The sequence below is a fragment of the Bubalus bubalis genome, chromosome 3 (genome assembly GCF_019923935.1).
Source record: "Bubalus bubalis isolate 160015118507 breed Murrah chromosome 3, NDDB_SH_1, whole genome shotgun sequence".
Lineage (NCBI taxonomy): Eukaryota > Metazoa > Chordata > Mammalia > Artiodactyla > Bovidae > Bubalus > Bubalus bubalis.
Genome location: NC_059159.1, coordinates 138,728,654 through 138,750,235, shown reverse-complemented (window position 1 = coordinate 138,750,235; position 21,582 = coordinate 138,728,654). Strand labels below are relative to the sequence as shown.

The 21,582-nt window shown below is 37.3% G+C and overlaps 1 protein-coding gene across 12 annotated transcripts in view; it reads left to right on the top strand.

The window, feature by feature from the left end:
* KIF27 (kinesin family member 27) overlaps window positions 1–21,582 on the top strand; it is a 92,623-nt gene that overhangs the window by 60,040 nt on the left and 11,001 nt on the right. For 11 of the 12 annotated variants that reach the window (XM_044940234.2, XM_006059111.4, XM_044940236.2 and 8 more), the window contains 6 exons: window positions 3,789–3,899; window positions 6,657–6,833; window positions 12,591–12,806; window positions 16,127–16,333; window positions 17,987–18,185; window positions 21,412–21,576. In XM_044940234.2, coding sequence (XP_044796169.2) covers window positions 3,789–3,899; window positions 6,657–6,833; window positions 12,591–12,806; window positions 16,127–16,333; window positions 17,987–18,185; window positions 21,412–21,576 — 1,075 coding nt within the window. The remainder of the gene's footprint in view (window positions 1–3,788; window positions 3,900–6,656; window positions 6,834–12,590; window positions 12,807–16,126; window positions 16,334–17,986; window positions 18,186–21,411; window positions 21,577–21,582) is intronic. The other variant, XM_044940235.2, reaches the window with a different exon arrangement.

Genomic DNA, 21,582 nt, shown 5'->3' with positions numbered 1-21,582 from the left:
AAGAGGAGAGTGAAAAAGTTGACTTAAAACTCAACATTCAGAAAACTAAGATCATGGCATCTGGTCCCATCACTTCATGGCAAATAGATGGGGAAACAGTGGAAACAGTGGCAGACTTTATTTTGGGGGGCTCCAAAATGACTGCAGATGGTGATTGCAGCCATGAAATTAAAAGACACTTACTTCTTGGAAGGAAAGTTATGACCAACTTGGACAGCATATTAAAAAGGAGAGATGTTATTTTGCCAACAAAGGTCTGTCTAGTCAAAGCTGTGGTTTTTCCAGTAGTCATGTATGGATATGAGAGTTGGACTACAAAGAAAGCTGAGCACCAAAGAACTGATGCTTTTGAACTGTGGTGTTGAAGAGGACTCTTGAGAGTCCCTTGGACAGCAAGGAGATCCATCAAGTCCATCCTAAAGGAAATCAGTCCTGAATATTCATTGGAAGGACTGATGCTGACGCTGAAACTCCAATACTTTGGCCACCTGATGTGAAGAACTGACTCTGGGAAAGACCCTGATGCTGGGAAAGATTGAAGGCGGGAGGAGAAGGGGACGATAGAGGATGAGATGGTTGGATGGCATCACCGACTCAATGGACGTGAGTTTGAGTAAACTCCGGGAGTTGGTGATGGACAGGGAGGCCTGGTGTGTTGCAGTCTATGGGGTCACAAAGAGTCGGACACGACTGAGCGACTAACCTGACTGACTTATAGGTGAATTCAGGATCTTTCTTTATCTCCTCACTTTATCTTTATCTCCTCACTACTCTTCCTCCCTGCTCCCTTAATGGGGGAGAAAGTAAAGTTTTCCAGTGTACTTTACATGACATTTCAGTGCATTCAGTTGAGTAGACTAGAAATCAATCATTCTTGACTGTGTCCTCTTCCTCCTTACCCGTATCCAGTGAACCAAAAAGCTGTACAGGCTGAATCTTCTGATGTCAGTTCTCATTTCATCACCAACAGCCTGGTCTGTGTGTTGCGGTCCTTCCTCCAGTCTGAGGAGCAGGCCCCCCCCTCTCAATCCTGTGGTCTTTGGGTCTCAGCTTCTCATCTCTCATGAACCCTGGCTTAAACCAAAAAGACATAGTGCTCTCTAAATCTTTGTTTAGGGAAAAGAAAGAAGCTTTTGCATAGAACGCATAGTCTGCTGAAATGCAACTCTTCTGGTAACTAAAACTTAGCACTTTCTTATCTAGGGTAATTTTGTTCCTTCTAGCCATCTCTCTCAGTATTCCAGGAAAAGGAACAGTCTTCCCTGAAGATATATTGAAATTTCTATTACTTCATGCAAAAACAGCATCTGCTCAGAGTCCTAAGGGACATCTTGTTTGCTGTTTTGGAACTAGCTTTCTAACATTTCATTTTTCACTTGACTAAACCATTTCCAGTGAATACTAGGACTTCTGCATAGGTTCTTATTAGAGCAGCAGTTCTTAACTGAAATAGTAAAGAAAAGATATGGGAACCCCTGAAATTGTGGATCAGTGTGTGATATGGGACTTTTACTTCTCTAAGCACCAATTTCCTCATCTGTAAAATGGGATTTATAATGGTATCTGTTTCATAGGATTATTGTGAGGATTAAATGGGATAATTAAATAGATGTGAAAAGCATAGCACAGTACCTGGTAGACAGCTATTTTAATATTATGTTAGGGATTACAATATATGGTAAAGGTAATAATTTCTAGAGCAACATACAGAAGAGGGGATTAGATCACCTGTTAAATACTTTCAAAGCATGTGTAGAAGAACGAATAGTAGAGAGTCAGCCTTGGTATAAGGTGCCTTTATTTCAGCATCCTAAAGTCACCGTGACTGTGACAGGAGCTGAATTACAACTGTGAACAAGCAATAGGGAAGCATGAAAAATTAATGGTTAGTAAATATAAGAGGGTCTGAATTCACTCATAATTCAACTCAAGTGGGCATAGAAAATTTCTTTATTGAATCTATAGTAGCCTCGTGTTCTTTATGACACTCCTTGCACCCTGCCCAGCCCAATCCATGTCATAATAATTGCTGGAAATATCATAGGAACTAACCAAATATTCAGTCTGTTCAAACCTTATTCTGATAGTTTAGACATTTCCTTCAAATAATTCTCAGTTCTCCTGAATAAGAATATTCAATTTTTTCCTCCCCATGCTTCTCAAAGATAGGCTCCAGTGTATGTGGTGTTCCATTGTGCAGCTTTATTGCATCATATGGAGTTGAGGAGGAGGGACTTCCTGAGTTTCAGTTGGTTCTTGCCTGTGACTGGCTGGAATCTGCTCTCCCTTGTCCACCTTTCCCTCCTGGCCCCTGGTGTGAAGCCAGTATAGTCTACAGACTGGTCTCACTTTCAGTGTAGAGTGTGGAGGAGCTTTGGCTTCATCTCTTTTCCCTATTTGTCCTCAACTCGTAATCCTCATTCTCCAAGTGCAAGGAGTCCAATTAGTTGCTGTTCCCTGATCATAGTTCTGTTCTTTCAGCAAGACTGCATGGACCTATGGTGGATATGAAGCCTCTGCACTGCAGTCCCCATTCTCTCTGCCCTCAGTGACACCTTTACTTATCATCTCCTTCCTAGGTCAAAACTCAAGAGTAAACTGGGACACACATATTTCTTACTCTCTTTTTCCTCTTTTCAGCCATTTCCAGACCTGGAAAATGGTAGACTTCCCTTTTACTTCCTTTTATTCAGTACTTCCAAAATTCTCTATGGAAAAGATACAATTTGGGGGTCTTCCCCGGTAACTCAGACGGTAAAGAATCTGCCTGCAATGCAGGAGACTCAGATTTGATCGCTGGGTGGGGAAGATCCCCTGGAGAAAGGAATGGCAACCCACTCCAGTATTCTTGACTGGGAAGTTCCGTGGACAGAGAAGCCTGGTGAGCTATAGTCCATGGGGTTGCAAAGAGTTGGACAGAACTGAGCAACTAACACACACACACACACAAGGTACAATTTTCATTTTATTATGAATTTGTCAGAGCCCAATACCTTTGTAAAACAAGAACTAGTAGAAAAATGAAATAAAAATTAAAATATACAATAAGTCTATCTTTTAATTATTAGATTCAGTAGACATAAAATTATTCTGTTAAATTGTTGTAAAAGGTTCTAAACACTTAATTTCTGTACTTATCCATCATGGACCAGTAAGAAATAGCAGTGCGGACCAGCCCACTTTGAGTTCATGGCCTCCTTCAAGATTCCTGCTAAGCTTTGGTGGTGGACAAGAACATCGTCTCTAAACCCCAGTAGAACACATGGGCCCTCTTGACTTGACTTTTAAGATGTGAATGGAAACTGAAGGAATTTGGAAAATACTCTTCAGAGGACCATGATCGGTCTTGAAAGACTATTCTCATGTTGAAAAATCTGAGTTTTGAATGCTGGAACCTGAGTATTACTTTTCTTTTTATATTTCTCCTGTGATAAATTCTTATATCCCTGTTGCAGATGGGTACCTTGGGTGGACTCACTGAAGGTAATGAACTCAGAAAGGCAAGAGAAAAGTGAACTTATAATTTTCATACTCTTACCCTTGTTACTCTAATTTGTAACACAGGCGAAAAATGAAAAAAATACCTAGCTTTTCTGATTTTTGCTGTGAGATTTTATTGCTTGAATGGCTAACATTATTTTCTTCCTTAATAGCCCCAAGCTTCATCTACTTGTTTTCTTTCTCTTTGCAACTAGGAAAGTAAATATTAAAATGATTATCTGCATAAATACTTATTGATGGCCATGTAGTAAAAGCAATAAGGTGATTTAAATTCCTGTTTTCTATAGGAACTACAGTTAAAAACAGAACAGAAAGATCTAAAACTGAAAGCTGAGGACCTTGATGCATTTAAGATGAAAAGGAGAAAAGGTTCGTTTGGAAGTATAGACCAACTCCAGGTTTGTCGATTCTATTTAGTGTTTCCTGGTTTCTTTTCGATGTGATGATTGTCTAAGTAGAGGTAAAAAGAGGTGGACTCTAAATAAAATCTTCAAACACTAGACATTGCTGCTGGAGTACAAAATTTCTAATATTTCTCCTGAAACTTTTCTGTTATTAAAAAGTAATTTCTCATCTAGAAATGCGCTGTACTTTTCTTTTGTTTTGAATTTATTTTTAATTGAAGGATAATTGCTTTACAGTATTGTGTTGGTTTCTACCCAACATCAACATGAATGCTGTATTCTTACTTCAGTAGAAATGAGTTTATTTGAATGTTGTGAAATGTAAACATGAAAACTAGATTATGTTTATCCTTATGTCAAGACTGGTTTATTCCCTTGGAAACAGATATATTTCTAAAGATAAGAGCTCTCTACTCAAATACAACCAAATTGTATATGCACCATATGTAATATATTAAAAAGCTATTGTCTTAATGCCACATTTAAAAATGAAATTCATAAATTAATATTAAAGTTCAAAGAAACAAAATTTTATGTAAATAAGGAATGGCAGTACTAAAAGTCTTAAAAATTACTGTACTTAAAACTATAATTACCCTCAAATGCAAATGCATCAACCTAATTCTGAAAAAATTATTTGCTCTTCTTAAATCTTATATATTAATATTTTAACAGTAGGATTTAGGACATGCATGTATTCTCAGTTATTTTACTAGTGCTTTTTAGAAATTAGTTAAAGAGCTTTCTCTCTGACATGCCTGGTAATAATATTTCTGGGTGGAAGGGTATGTGGAGGAGTAGAAGAGGTAGGAAAGCATAGAATAGTTAACGCAGCTTTACAAAATGTTAAGAATCTAAATGAATACAATAATAGGTTCTCACAGCATTGACTTTGTTGGGTTAAAAATAATAATAAACAAAAAGAAACCTTCCTGCTTTTTTTTTTTAACCTTCCTGCTTTTTAGTGTTCTAAAACAACATTTTCCAGAATTTGACTCTAAATAAGATTATAAATTAATCAATATGACTATCCAAAAAGCTTATAATAGGACCTTGTTTTGATATGAAACTCTTTTATAAGAAGAAAGTATTTAAAATTGGCACTGTGTGGTAGGACTATTTACTGTAAGAGAGAAGAGACAAAGTAAGAAATTTTCAGAAAACTTACTAAGATACTGTGAATTGCACAGATCATAACTTTATTATCTCCAGTGCAGGAAAATTCACTCATTTATTATTGTTTCTCTAAAACACCTATTACGTTAGCAGACTGCTACCCAATCCTCAAGGGCTTCCTGGACCTGGCGGGCTACAGTCCATGGGGACACAGAGTGTCCGACGCAACTGAGTGACTAAGCACAGCACAGCACCCAGTCCTCAAAGCACAGCTAAAGTATTGCCTACTCTGAGGCAGGCATTGATGTTACTTCCATTTTTCAGACAGAACCAATCCCTCTCTCCATTTTTGCATACATATACCTAGCAGTTAGCTGTATATAACATTTATTATCAACAGTCATCATTTTTTGGTTTCTCTTTGATTGGAATGGAGCTTACAGAAGATCTCTTACTTAACTTTCAAACCCCACTCAGTCAAGAAATGTTTGTAGAATATGTTTTAGTTGCTAGTCTTCATAGGGTCTCATGTGTGGAGTTTCTAAGATATAGCTGGATATAACAAAACTAAAGTATTTCTATCGTGGTTCTGGGATATCCTTACTGTTCTAGTAATTGTAGAGCTGCTATTTTAGGGTTTAGTATTATTCACATGTGCTGTTGCTAATAGGACCATACTGTCTAGGTCTGGATGAAAAACTACAGAGCTCTGGACTCTGGATCTCACTTTGCCTTGGCCACTTTGCTCATTTTTTCTCGTGCATATTCACTGTCTTATTGTCTTAATATAGATTTCTGGGAACAGGTTTTTTGGTTTTTTTTTATCAAGTTTGAGAAGAACTGGAAAATAGTACTATATTGATTTGTTTTTTTGTTATTTAAGAAGTATTGCTTCATTACTCTGTTGCAGTGTAGATGGGCACTTGGTAGAGTCCATCTTGGATAGTTATTCCATTCACATTTTTGTTTGTACTTATTTCTAGGTACCCTTAGCTCAAGATAATACTGAGATGCTTGTTTTGGAAATATTTACAGCTCAATTTATTTTGTAATTATTTGATGTTGACAGGTTATAATGCAGAGTAGGTTTTCATGCCTTATCCCCTATGTCTTTCCACTATGGCTATTCATTTATTCACCTCATTGGTTAATTGAATCAGAAATTCATTCAGTCATTCATATAATGTTTTACTGAAAGTCAATCATGGGCAAGGCAGTATAGCAGGCACTGGGGCTAGAGAGGCAAAAAGCTTTGTCCCTGCAGTCAGGCAAGGAGCTCATTCATTAGTGCTGAGATGGAGGTAAGCACCTCTGGAACAGACAAGATTTCCAGCATGTTCTCAGAACTGACTGTCAGTATATATAAAGAAAATTGTCAGCCTTAAAAATCCTAGACTCAAGCATGTTCAAGGAATAAATTTTAACTCCTTATAAAACAACACAGGAAGATGTTAACGTAGAACCACTTACTTCTTGACAATTTTGGACAGACACTATTTTGTTCATTTAAGGTGTTCCAGATAGCTTTTAAATGTTCATTTAAGGTGCTTAGTCAGTCTGAAGTTATATTATTACCATATAAAATTTATGGTGAAGAAAAACAAATTGTAACATTTCTTTGGAATTTTAATGTAGAAATTGGATAAACAAAAGAAATGGTTAGATGAAGAAGTAGAGAAAGTTCTGAACCAACGCCACGAATTAGAGGAGCTGGAAGAAGACTTAAAGAAACGGGAGGCCATAGTTTCAAAGAAGGAGGCCCTGTTACAGGAGAAGAGCCACCTGGAAAGTAAGAAGTTGCGATCTAGTCAGGTATTCTATTTAATATGCTCTTTGACTCTGGTTGTAAGCCATAAATTGATATTTATTTTTCTATAAGGTACATCAAACCACTGTGAAGTTAGAAACCAAAAGAAAACTTTTCTGGTTTTCAGTGTATTTGGCTTATTAGTGCTTACTTAATGACCATCAGTAAAATCTATTGCAGTTTTGAAGTAAAATGTTCAGTGTTCTACCAAGTATGAGTTATCTATTATTAACTTTTGGTGGTATTTAAAAAATTGTAGTGTGTTATGCATAACATAAAATTTACCATTTTGACCACTTTAAAGTGTACAATTCAGCAGCATTAATTATATTCAGTGTTTACAACCATCACTGTTATCTATTTCCAAATTTTTTATTATCCCAAACAGAAACTATGTAATCATTTAGAATAATTTGCTTGCCATTTCCTATGGAAGCCTCTATTATTAGCCTTAGTGGATATTTTAAAAATAATCTGTACCATTAGAGAGTGAACATTGGGTGAAGGTTGAGTATACATTGGTAATCTGGAAGAATAGACTTGAAAATGATCTAACTATACTACTAATCACAATTCCTATAAAAGAAAGACTTTGTATAATACAGATTTGTTTATTTTTCTACTTATAAAGACTTGAGTATCTTTACAAAAATTTTTGTTGTAGGACTTGGGTTTTATGAGCCATTCAGATAAGTGGTTTTATGAAGGACTTTGCCTCAGTTTCAGGTTTTGAAAAATAACTGTAGAAGTATTATAAGGACCAGGAGAAGTTTTTTTGATAATAGCAGTAGCAATAATAGCATCTGAAAATAAAGCTGACTTGCCCTAGACTTTAAGAAAACTTTCTCTACGAAGAGAAAGACAAATCCCATATATCATCACTTGTATGTGGGATCTAAAATGTGGCACAAATGAACCTATTTACAAAACAGAAACAGACTCATAGATTTGTGTTCACCAAGGGAGAGTGGGGGAGGGAGAGGGATGGACTGGGAGCTTGGGGTTGGTAGATCCCAGCTATTGCATTAGAATGGATAAACAACAAGATCATAATGTATAGCCCAGGGAACTATATTCAATATCCTGTGATAAACCATTATGGAATATATAAAAAACAATGTATATATGTGTATAACTGAGTCACTTTGCTGTACAGCAGAGATTAGCACAACATTGTAAATCAATTATACTTTAATTTTTAAAAATTGTAAAAAAAAGACTTTCTGCACAAACCTTTGCCTCCAGCTGACCTTGAGTCTGGGGTCAGTCATGGAATCATGGAATAAGCTCTGCCTCTTTATTAAAAAACCTGCCTTTCATCCAGCATAGATGTACCACTAGGTCTGGGGTGATGGTGACATGTTCTTAACTTCTCCACCTTAATGTAACATGTGGACAAGATCTGCACTTAGCTCTGCTCTGTCTTCTGTTTCCCAAACATGTCGAGATAGCTTTTAGCAGCAGGCTATTGGACACTGGGGTAGGGGCAGCCCTTCTAAGCAGCCTAGTTGCTGTTGCTCCATCCAGGTAACTTGTCCACACTGGCTGTCAGGGTCAGGTTTTAGAAGCTGCCCCTCTCCCCGCAAAAAAGAAACATGTAATGACAGCAAAGAGGATTTACAAATCAATGTATCAAGTGAATAAATAGAAGAAAATACCTGGGACCTTTATGATACGTTCTGTATCAAAAAAGAAAAAAGGAGAAAAAGAAAGGAGTGAGAAGGAAACGCTTATTCCTGAAATACATTTACTTTATGATGCAGGAAAAACAAAGAAAAGAAAATAGGTGTTTTCTAGTTTCAACGAGATGTAATATTTAGGAAGTAAGAACATACTGAGGTAAGCATAGAGTACAAATAAATGAAACCCGCAGTAGATCATAGCAAAATTGATTCTTTGAAGACAGTTTTAATTAAACAGAAGAGAAACTTGAGACATATTTCAGGGTTCTTTTTGGACAAAGGATATTATAAAGGATAAAACAAAGCATATTACATATTTTTTCAGTATTTAAGAAATACTATAAGATGTGATCGTATGCATTTCAGACAAGAAACACAGTATAAAAAAGCCTATATTCAAGGCTTCTCTGGTGGCTCATTGGTAAAGAATCCACCTGCCAATGCAGTAGACACAGGTTTGATTCCTGGTCCAGGAAGATCCTACATGCTGTGGAGCAACTAAGCCTGTGTGCCACAACTATTGAACCTGTACCCCATAGCCCATGAACTTCAACTTCTGCAGCCCACATGCTAAAGCCCGTGCTCCACAACAAGAGAAGCCACTGCAGTGAGAAACCCTCACTCCACAACTAGAGTGGCCTGCTCTCACTACAACTAGAGGAAAGTCCGTTAGCAGTAAAGACCCAGCACAGCCAAAAGTAAATTAAAAAAAAGATTTATCTTAAAAAGTCTATATTCATACCATATACAAATAAAATGAATCAAAGACCCTAAATGTAAGTGCTAAAACTATAAACATCTTAGAAAGAAACATAAGTATAACTTTTTGTGACCTTAGGTTAAGCAGTAGTTTATTGAATATTACACCTAAAACACAAACAACAGAAAAAATTAGATAAATTGGACTTCATCAATATTAAAAGCATTTGTAATATAAAGAACACCATCCAGAAAATGAAAAGATAACCCATAGAATGGGAGAAGGTGTTTGTACATCATTAAGTCTGTATTTAGAACAGATGTAGAACTCTTTAAAAGCTCAGTAATAAAAAGGCAACCCAGTTTAAAAACGAGCAAAGGATTCAGATAGAAATTTCTCCAAAGATTTGTGAATGGCCGGTAAGCACGTTGAAAGATGCTCAACATCATAGTCATCCTGTAAATGCAAATCAAAATTTAAATGAGATACTGCTTCATACCCACTAGGATGACTGTAATCAGAAAAATAATTTTAGTGAGGATGTAAAGGAATTGGAACTCTAACACATTGCTGGTGGGATTGTAAAATGGTGCAGTTACTTTGGATAACATGTTGAACATAGAATTACCAAATGACTTAGCATCCACTCCTAGGTGTACATTCAAATCAAGTGAAGACATAAGTGCACACAAAAACTTGTACATGAATAGTCATAACAGTATTATTCGTAATAGTCAAAAAATGAAAGCAACCCAGTGTCCTTCAACTGATAATGTATAAACGAAATGTGGTACGCATTCATATAACGGAATATTATTCAACAGTAGAAAGGAATGAAGCACTGATATGTGCTACAACATGGATGAACCCTGAGAACATGTTAAATGAATGTTAAATGAAAGAAGTCATTCATAGTAGACAATTCCATAGAGACAGAAAGTAGAATACTGGTTACTTAGAACTGGATCAGGGCTTGGCGAGGAAATAGAATGAGTGCTAGTGGGCATAGGGTTTCTTCTGAGAGACTGATGAAAATGTTCTAAGATTGATTATGGTGATGGTTGTACAAGTTTGCAAATATACTTAAAACCATCGAATTATACACTTTAAATCGATGTATATGAACTATATTTTAGTAAAGCTATTACTGAAAAAACCCTATAAACACATAAAGGGAAAAAAGAGTAGGGGAGATAACAGAAGACAAAAGGTTACCAAAAAAATGTAAGCTGGAAAGCAGATAGATAAGTGGTTACTGGCTTAGCAGAGCAGAAAAAGCTGAAATCCAAGTGCCTAGATGAGGGACTCCAGTGAGAGTCAAGCCTTTAGCTTTCTTAGTAACAGCTTCACAAGCTATAATTCACATAAACATGAAAAAAAACTCAGAAATGAAGGGACCATGAATTTTAGAAGGGAGGGGTGAGGCCTGAGAATGAAAACAGGGCATGGTTGGGAAACCATCCTTTTCTAATTCTGGACTAGATGATTTATTTTCTGAAGATTGAACCAGGTACAGCAGAGGGCTGGGGTAAGTAAAAATAAACAGGGAATGAATGGAAGTCTGAATCCTGAGATACCCATTTCCTAACCCCTTCATATATCCCAAAATGCAGGCAGCCAGACTTATACTTCCCAGCAGAAGATTGGTAGATTTTTCTGAAACAGTCCCAGGAAAAAATAGCCTAAAAATTTACATTTGGGAGCCCTCAACTAAGTGTCCAGGTTCCAGGTATATCCTACTGTCATAAGTCTTAACCCACCACAGTATCAGCATTTTAATACCTGACTCTTAAGTATGATGGAGATCTCAGGAATGCTACTAACATTAAAGATGGAGGCCAAAACAAAAGGAAAAAAAAAAAGATGATTAGAAAAATTAAAGATAGAACAAGGAGCTGAAAAAACTTTAAAAATCTTAATATCCTCAAGGTGGTAAAAGCTGATACTCCATCCATAAAGCAAGAACTGCAGGCTATGAAAAACATGAAAGAACTTTTAGAAATTAAAAGCTCTGAAGGATAATGTTAAGAAACATCTCAAAAAGTAAATAAAAAATAAATAGAAAATAAGAGGAATAAAATTTAATTGACAGATAAACCCACAAAGTCCATCATCCAAGTAACAGGAATTCCAGAAAGATAAAACAGAGGAAGCAGGAGAAGAGGAGATTATCAAAGACATAATACAAACAATTGCAACACTGAAGATATGAAACTCTGGGTTGAAATAGTTTATCAAGGGCATAGCAAAGACTACCAAAAGCATATCATTGTATAAATCTTGAGAGTCAGAATGGCACTGGAGTTCTCAACCTTCTTCATTAGAAGACCTGAAGCAGTCTTAAAACTCATAAGGAAAATGGTATCCAAACAAAGATTCTCTTTTTAGACTAATATAAATTAAATGGGAAGGTAGAATACAGACATTTTCAGGTGAAAAAAATTATCTATAACCTAGCCTGTCTCAGGAAACTGCTAGAGGATGTGCTCCTTAAATATGAGGACACAAGCTATGGAAAAGAAAGCCTTGGGAGCCAGAAAATGTGCTCTTACTGGAAATTTTCAATAGTACCAAAGGAAGTCCAGGAACAACTATAGTCTAGTTTGGAGCAGGGGGATGGAGACTCTAGGCAAAATGTTGCCAGAAGAGAAGAGAATGAAAGTATTCCCTGATTAAGTTTTGATCAACTGAAAAAATAATGTTGAGAGGAATTTTATAGTTCTATTGGAAAAGAATTAGTTACAAGGTAACAAAAAAAAATTGTTCCAGATGGAAATATGATCATTTTGTCCTAGATAGTTCAGTTATGAATAATATTCACAAAGTCATGTAAACTATTGATTTAAATAAAAACCGTAATACAACTTAAGTTGGGAGAATACAAGGAGGGGAAATACAGACAAGGAGGCATAAGAGTGCCAAATCCTTATCTTTCATAATAGACAACCAGTAGACAGCATCTAAAATTGGTAATGTTATTTAGAAACATGGACATATACCAGAAGAAATAGCTTTAAAGGTTAAAGATGGTCATTTCTAGGGAGCAGGAATCAGAGAAAGGGTGGTGTAGGAGACTTCTTTTTAAAAAAATTATAAACCTTATGGTAGTATATACATGTAATTATTTTGATGAAATACCAAGACCAGGCACAGCCAAATAAATAATAAAAACTTTATTTTTAAATCTCCACTTAAAAAAAGACATTCAACTTAAGGCTTAGAAAATGAAGCCCCCCCAAAAAAATCCATGGGAGAAAATAATAATGTAAGAGCTAAAAATATGTTCACATAGTAGTTTTCTCTCTGTTTTTTTCCTGATTTATTTATAGTCTGTATTTCTAATAACTGACCTTAGGGTGTCTGGTTGATTATCTTTTTAGGCTTTGAACACAGACAGTTTAAAAATATCAACTCGCCTGAGCTTGTTGGACCAAGAGTTGTCTGAAAAGAATGTGCAGCTCCAGAGCAGCACAGCTGAGGAGAAAATAAAGATTTCAGAACAAGTACAAGCCCTCCAGAGAGAAAAGGATCAACTGCAGAGACAAAGAAACAGTGTGGATGAGAAACTTAAAAATGGTAGCATGTTGTCACCTGAAGTAAGTCAGTATGCTTTGGAACTGGAAGTACTGTATGATGGATCACTTGGATGATTTCCTTCACCCTTGTTACCGAAACATAAAAATGATAAACCTGACCAACTTTGTTTCCTTGAGACTTTGTCAGATGTACTGAGTTTCCTTAGCATGTGTTTGGTGCCATGAGCCAGGCTTGACTAGAGACTGTGATGTCCTCTCATGGAGGTCCATGAATGTGGCCCCTTCCTAGCATTGCCAGGGATAGGGAGACTCACACTTGCCTTGAGTATGGCCTTTCTCAGCTGAGGTTTTCACAGAACACAGAAAATGATTTGAGGGACTCTTTCTCTCATTTCTTCTAAAGAGGGCACCTTTTCTTTATGCATCTTTCTTGGGTGATACTTGGTAATTCATCATCTATAACAAAGGCCTAGAGCATTAAGGGTTAATTGTTTTAGAAAGTACAGGAACATTGTTCCACACTAAGCCCTAGCCAAGTAGATATGCAAAATTCAACCCCCAATAGAAATAACTTTTAGGAGTTTTCATTTAAGGGAACATGTGGCTTCTCTTTTGGAGAAGGCAATGGCACCCCACTCCAGTACTCTTGCCTGGAAAATCCCCATGGACGGAGGAGCCTGGTGGGCTGCAGTCCATGGGGTCGCTAAGAGTCGACACAACTGAGCGACTTCACTTTCACTTTTCACTTTCATGCATTGGAGAAGGAAATGGCAACCCATTCCAGTGTTCTTGCCTGGAGAGTCCCAGGGACGGGGGAGCCTAGTGAGCTGCCATCTATGGGGTCGCACAGAGTTGGACACGACTGAAGCGACTTAGCAGCAGCAGCAGTGGCTTCTCTTCATCATTATTTTTTTAACTATGTAAAAGGCGTTGCATTTATTGGCTCCCAAATTGTCCCAGACTTTTTTTCAAAATTTTATTTCAGTTGGCAGTGGTAACCATAACTTATTATTTTATCAGACAAAGATGAACTTTTGAGCCTGGATTTTCTCTGCAAATATTTATGGTCAGTGTCCAAAGTAAGGGAAAGTTACTAACAAAAAGTAAGTGGCTAGGAATCACCTTGCTGTATCTTGTAGTGTTTTAGATTTGAGCAAGTATGAGAAGAAGTTGAAGGGGCTGGTTAAGAAGCAACAGGGGAGAGGATTTAATGACATTATTGTTCATTGAGTTGATGAAAGAAATTGAAGACAAACTTGACTGGAGGTTATGTGACATCATGAGCTTCTACTGCCCTATTTTATAATGTAATTTGGGTAGCTTTGCCAAGAACCACAGAATAAGGTTTTCCCCTCAAGGCTGTCAAAGTCAACCCCCAGCCCTGCAGATCTAAAGGTCTGAGAGGCTAAAATTCAGCAAAACATTTGAGCATTTAAGGAATTCTTGAGTGCCCAGGACAGTTCCTGGGCCCTATGGAAGAAACAAAAAAGTAGAAAACATTATGCTTCTCTTGAGGAATTCTACTCCATCTGAGAAGAGACAGAAAGATGAGAAAACTCTAAATCTTGATGAATATAAAAATCAAGTTATAGATAATGTAATAAAGCTATTTTGTTGTTGTTGTTTAGTTACTAAGTCATGCCTGAATCTTTTGCGACCCCACAGCCTGTGGCCCGCCAGACTCCTCTGTCCATGGAATTTCCCAGGCAAGAATACTGGAGTGGGTTGCCACTTCCTTCTCCAGGGGGTCTTCTTCACCCAGGGATCAAACCCACGTCTCCTCATTGGCAGGCAGATTCTTTATCACTGAGCCACTAGGGAAACCTAATAAAGCTATACTTAATGCATTATTTATCCAAAGCAATGCAGTGATCATTTGGTGGAAGATTGAATTAAGGCAGCATTGGTGAATCAGAATCTTGAGCTGGATTATGAAAAACATGGTATGTATTGATAGATATAAGAAAGAAGGTCATTTTAGATAGAACACTGTTAAATAAGGCATAGAGATAGGAATGAGCAAATTATGTTTGCAGAGTGGGAGAGTGTCCATTTTTAATTTTTATTTTTTAATACAATTTTTAAAGGTTATACTCCATTTAAAGTTACTACAAAATATTGGCTATATTCCCTGTGTAGTATAATATATCCTTATAGCCTGTCTTACTCCCAGTTGATTGTACCTCCCACTCCCCAGCCCCTATTATGTGCCCTGCCACTGGTAACCACTATCTTGTTCTCAGTATCTGTGAGTCTGCTTTTTTTTGTTGTTATATTCACTAGTTTGTTGTGAGTTTTAGATTCTACGTATAAGTGATACAGCATTTGTCTTTTTCTGTCTGACTCACTTACTATAATGCCCTCCAGGTCCATCCTTGTTGCTGCTGCAAATGGCAAAATTTTGTTCTTTTTTATGACCAAGTAGTATTCTGGCACCCCACTCCAGTACTCTTGCCTGGAAAATCCTATGGACAGAGGAACCTGGTAGGCTGCAGTCCATGGGGTCGCTATGAGTCGGACATGACTGAGCGACTTCACTTTCACTTTTCACTTTCATGCATTGGAGAAGGAAATGGCAACCCACTCCAGTGTTCTTGCCTGGAGAATTCCAGGGACGGGGGAGCCTGGTGGGCTGCCGTCTATGGGGTCGCACAGAGTCGGACACGACTGAAGTGACTTAGCAGCAGCAGCAGTATTTCTTTGTGTATATATAGCACATCTTTATCCATTCATCTGTTGGTGGACACTTAGGTCGCTTCCATACCTTGGCAATTGTAAATAAAGCTGCTATGAACATTGAGGTGCATGTATCTTTTCAAATTAGTTTTTCTTCCCAGATATGTACCCAGGAGTAGAATTGCTGGATCATATAGTAGTTCTTTTTTAGTGTTTTGAGAAACCTCCATACTGTTTTCCACAGTGGCTGCAACCAATTTATATTGCCACCAACCATGTATGAGAATTCACTTTTCTCCATATCCTCACCAACATTTGTTATTTGATGATGGCCATTCTGACAGGTGTGTATCACACTGTGGTTTTTTTATTTGCATTTCCCTGATGATTAGCGATGTTGAGTATCTTATCTTCTCATATACCTGTTGGCCATATGGATTTCTAGAGGGTCAGTTCTTCAAGAAACATTTGAGTTTCTATTTTATGAGGAATTCTGTAACTAAAAATGCTGTAATGTTTTGTGGTGAAAATACAGCACAATTCATGATACTTATTTGGCAGCCACCATGGATTGGTTTGAGGGAAGGGTAGAAGAATGGTAATGTCCATTAGACCCAAATAGCATAGTAAGATCTTAGAGTATGACAAAGTCCAAGTTATACTATTTCATTTAAAATGAGTGATTTCTATTGTATTATATCTAGGAAGAACATATTCTTTTCCAACTTGAAGAAGGGATTGAAGCTTTGGAAGCCGCAATTGAATACAAGAACGAAAGTATCCAGAGTCGCCAAAACTTGCTCAGAGCATCATTTCAAAACCTCTCTCACAGTGAAGCAAATGTCTTAGAAAAACTAATTTGCCTGAGTCCTGTTGAGATTAGAGCTGTTCTTTTCAGATATTTCAATAAGGTTTGTTTTTCAGGGACAGAGGGTTTTCTTATAAGTAGGGATCAAGATGGGTATGCAGCTCACATATATGAAGACTTTACAGTCCTGAATGTTGTCATCTGAAATCTTTGTGCTTATCCAAGTATTGTAGGCCTAAATTCTAGTGAGGTTCTTAAAATTGAAGGGTTGCTTGAAAGGAGGATGCTTTTTGAAATAGTTTTAAAATCCAAAGAATTTAATCCAAATATTCTTCAGGCACTATTAGTTGGATGTTTTCTAAATTTGGTTGTTCCTACTTAGCATTCATGAAAAATCAAGGGACCCTCCAGGTTTGGGTTCCCTTTCCTTCATTGCTGGGTAGGGGTACCTTTCTCATCATACTTTATGAACTGAAATAGAGATGAAATGGTACATCAGTGACAAAGATAGTGATTGATTTTAGCATTAACCTGGGTGTGCTTTCTCATCATACTTTCTCATCATGCTCTATGAACTGAAATAGAGATGAAATGGTACATCAGTGACAAAGATAGTGATCAATTTTAGCATTAACCTGGGTGTGCTTTCTCATCATACTTTCTCATCATGCTCTATGAACTGAAATAGAGATGAAATGGTACATCAGTGACAAAGATAGTGATCGATTTTAGCATTAACCTGGGTGTGCTTAATACAAATTAAGATATTTTATACAGATTTTACAGTTTACTGATAGAGATGTTTCATAACACTGAAAATAATATCCGTCTTTTCTCCAATGTCTTCTCTTAAGATATATTTTATGAAATGTTAAGCAAGTAGATTACTTTTTTCTCTGAAAAATATATTCAGTTTAAGATAATAGACAATGAAAAATAAAACACTGAAGTTTTAAAATAAAGTTCTAATTCTGTGAGACAAGTGAAATAAAGATGAAAAAATTAATAGAAGTGTTATACACAGCCCTCCTCTTGGATAATGACTATCAGAAGTACACTTCTATCATTGATGTGAGTGCATCCCATCACTGGGTGTTTGGAGGGCAGAAATAATGGTGCATATTGTCTGAGGCTTTGATACAGATAACTCTTTTGTGGTGGTCTTAGTGCAAGGGCCAAGGTCAGTGGATTTTTCTGATCTTAAGAACCCTTTATAGAGATTAGTATTTTTCTGGAGAGAAGGTCTTTATGTTATTAACAAGTACTGTGACACAGATATTGTCTGAAGTGTTTTTACTTTATATCAGTGCAAAGAGGAACCCACTGGACTAAAAGTAAAGTCTCAGGCCAAACTCTATTTATAGCTGAAAAAATTCTGTCACTTATTTATAACATTCACTTTGGAGTTAAAAATGAGAATTATCTAGATGTTCAAGAGTCTTTAGAATTCTTGATATTTTTTTAGACCGGGAAAATAGTTATAGGATTACAAATGTAAACTACAAAGATTATGTCTAAGAAATGATGGTGGGGTGATGGTTAGACCAACATTATATTTAAATTGAAGTTGTTACCAATTCAGAATCCCAACAAATTAAAAAAGGCTAGTTATTTTGTGGGTTTGTTACAAAGCATTTGCCTAGTTATACCATGGTGATTAAGGGCGTTCATCTTTATGAAGTCTAAAGAGAAGTAAATTAATCTATTATATTAGGCTGTCTAAGACAGTTAAAAGGTCAAAAAATGTCTTTGCTAGGTGGTTAATTTGCGAGAAGTTGAACGGAAACTAAAGTTACAGAATGAAGAAATTAAAATGAAAGTTCTGGAACGGGATAACGTGGTTCGTGAGTTAGAATCTGCACTGGAACATCTGAAATTTCAGTGTGACCGGAGACTGATCCTCCAGCAAAAGGAACATGAGCAAAAAATGCAGCTGCTGTTACATCATTTCAAAGGTAACTGCCCCTTCTCATCAGCTGTGTAAAGATGATGTAGAGGATGGGGATCAGGAAAGGAATTGGGTCAGTTAAAGCCTAACATGCATAAATAATTACTACTAACACGTGCTTTGTGCTTTGTGTGTTTGGGTCCACATGCTGGGATAGCCCTATAGATGTAAGGCACTTCAGGCCTGAAATGCCATCTCGTCTGCCTATCCCCAGCGACACACAGAGAACTGCTGCAATCCTGTTAGTTATTTGTCTAGTTACTGTGTAGGAATGTGGGATGACATCTGGCTTGGTGATATATAGCTGAAAAGGTCCCCATTTCTAGGATATAGAACCTTGATATTTAAATCACTTTACCTTTATAAAATTAAAGTGATAGGTTCTGTAAGATGTCTGGTTATAGTTCTCCTTTTAGTTATATCAGTTGTAAATTTTATGCATTAAAGATTATAGCTTAGGTCAAAATTAGTCTACCATTGATGGGCACATACTGTTCCTTAGCACACAGTAGTTTAGTTCAACTGTCAACTGTGGTGTGGAAAGACTTGTCATAGCGGTTGGTCTTCACAATACCTGGGCTTATGACTGGTACACAAACAGTTTCTATGGCAACAGAACCACTGCCTGGCGATACTTCAATGCCTGGAATACTTCAGTTCAGGCAGCTTAGCTGTTGGGTCTTCATTCTTGTGAATCTAGAGCTGGAAATGTGGTAAAAGGGATCTGGAAGAAGAAACCCAAGTAAGCAGAAAATTGGAAAATCTATGCATTGGAGTGTTGAGGCAGTCTGCCTGTAAGTTAAATTTTATAACCAATTAATTAGCAACTAGTTGCCTGATGACAGGACTTCCTTTACTGGATTCCACACTTTATTTCATTCAAACACGTTCTCTTTACATCATGTTATTCTGTCTTACGTCTCTAAAAGTGATATTTTAATAGAATTTTTAATATGTTTTTTCAAGTGATTGGCATTTTACAAAAAAGCTCATGCTTTAGCCAAATGAGAACATTTTAAAAATCATTCATTACTATAGCTGGGACACGTTTTTCATAACTAAGTTGTAACTGAAAATATTTATGTAGGAAACATTCTGTGCAAAATTCTTGAAGAGATGGGAATACCAGGCCACCTTACCTGTCATGCAGGTCAAGAAGCAACCTATATGCAGGTCAAGAAGCAACAGTTAGAAGTGGACATGGAACAAGAGACTGGTTCAAACTGAGAACGGAGTAAGTCAGGGGTGTATATTGTCACCCTGCTTATTTAACTTATATGCAGAGTACATCATGCAAAATGCTGGGTTGGATGAAGCACAAGCTGGAATCAAGATTGCTGGGAGGAATATCAACAGCCTCAGATATGCAGATGATACCACTCTAATGGCAGAAAGTGAAAAGGAACTAAAGAGCCTCTTGATGAGGATGAAAGAGGAGACTGAAAAAGCTGGCTTAAAATGCAGCATTCTAAAAACTAAGATCATGGCATCTGGTCCATCACTTCATGGCAAATAGGTGGGGAAACAATGGAAACAGTGACAGACTTTATTTTCTTGGGCTGCAAAATCACTGTGGATGGTGACTGCAGCCATGAAATTAAAGGACGCTTGCTCCTTGGAAGATAAGCTATGACAAACCTAAGCAGCTTATTGAAAAGCGGAGATAATCGCTTTGCCGACAGAGGGGTGGGTCCGTATAGTCAAAGCTATGATTTTCCAGTAGTCACGAATGGACGTGTGAGTTGGACCATAAAGAAGGCTGAGTGCCAAAGAACTGATGCTTTTGAATTGTGGTGCTGGCAAAGACTCTCAAGAGTCCCTTGGACAGGAAATCAGCCCTGAATATTAATTGTAAGAAATGATGCTGAAGCTGAAGCTCCAATACTTTGGCCACCTGATGTAGAGCTGACTCATTGGAAAAGACCCTGACACTAGAAAGATTGAAGACAAAAAAAGAAGGGGGTGACAGAGAATGAGATAGTTTGATGGCATCACTGATTTAACAGACATGACTTTGAGCAAACTCTAGGAGATAGTAAAGGACAGGAAGCCTGCATGCTACAGTTTATAGTGTCGCAAAGAGTCGGACACAACTGAGCAACTGAGCTCAGGACCATTTTCTAGATTTACCAGTAGGAGAGGGTAGGTCTGAAGATCAATAAACTGAATTTTACTGGTTGTAGAACATAACTCAAAGGGAACTGTTGTGAACATTACTAAATATTAATTAGAAGTTTTAAGTTATATTGTGGCATAAACTAGAGGTTTACTTATGGCTTTTTCCCCACTTCTCTTTTTCTGGTGGTTTTTCCTTTGTAATTTAATCTTTCAGCCTCTTCTGACAGGTTTCTGGTTTTTCTGGTTGTATATTTCTTTTTTATTTTCAATTTTCTTGGCCATGCCACAAGGCATGTAGGATCTTAGTTCCCTGACAAGGAATGGAACCCACGCCCAGTCTTTTTTTCCTTAAAGCATTGCATTTATTTAAAAAATTAATCTATTTATTTATTTTTGGTTGCACTGGGTTTTTGTTGCTGCATGGGCTTTCTCTAGTTGCGGAGATTAGGGGCTACTCTTCATTGCGACGTGGCAGGCTTCTCATCACGAGGGCTCCTGCTGTTGTGGAGCAGAGGCTGTAGGCGCAGGGGCTTCAGTAGTCGCAGCACACCAGCTCAGTGGTGGCAGCTGACAGGCTCCAGAGCACGCGCTCAGAAGTTGTGGCGCATGGTGTTAGTTGCTCCTCGGCATGTGGAATCTTCCTGGACCAAAGACTGAACCCATGTTCCCTGCATTGGCAGGTGGATTCCTGTCTACTGTGCTACCAGGGAAGTTCCCTGGTCGTATATTTCTTGGGCCGATAAACCTTAGGCTTATGACTTTTATATATCCACAGTTCCTGATACAAACTTGAAGACACTGATGCAGCTGGACAGGGTTCCAAATGTAGACCTTACTTCTGATGTTCTGAGGATAAATTTAGTTAGTAACTACTCAAAAAGTGCTTATGAATCATGAAAAATATGTAGTTTTAAGGGTTAGGATGGGGAAGGGCTCATCCTACTTTGAAAACATTTTACAGGCAGAAGAATCCATATTGTAGCTGAAAACAAATCCATTCAAGGAACAGATACCTGTAACATACTTCTCATCCTTTAAATAGAGTCTGGGAGCGCTGTTAGGATTTTCAGTCATTTATTTTAAACTGATTTTAAATGTAAATTTCTGTTTTATAGAGCGAGATGGGGAAGGCATTGTGGAAACTTTAAAAAATTATGAAGATAAAATCCATCAGCTGGAAAGAGATCTATATTTCTATAAGAAAACCAGCAGAGATCTGAAGAAGAAACTCAAGGAACTGGTAGGGGAAGCAATTCGGCGGCAACTACTACCATCAGAAAGTAAGA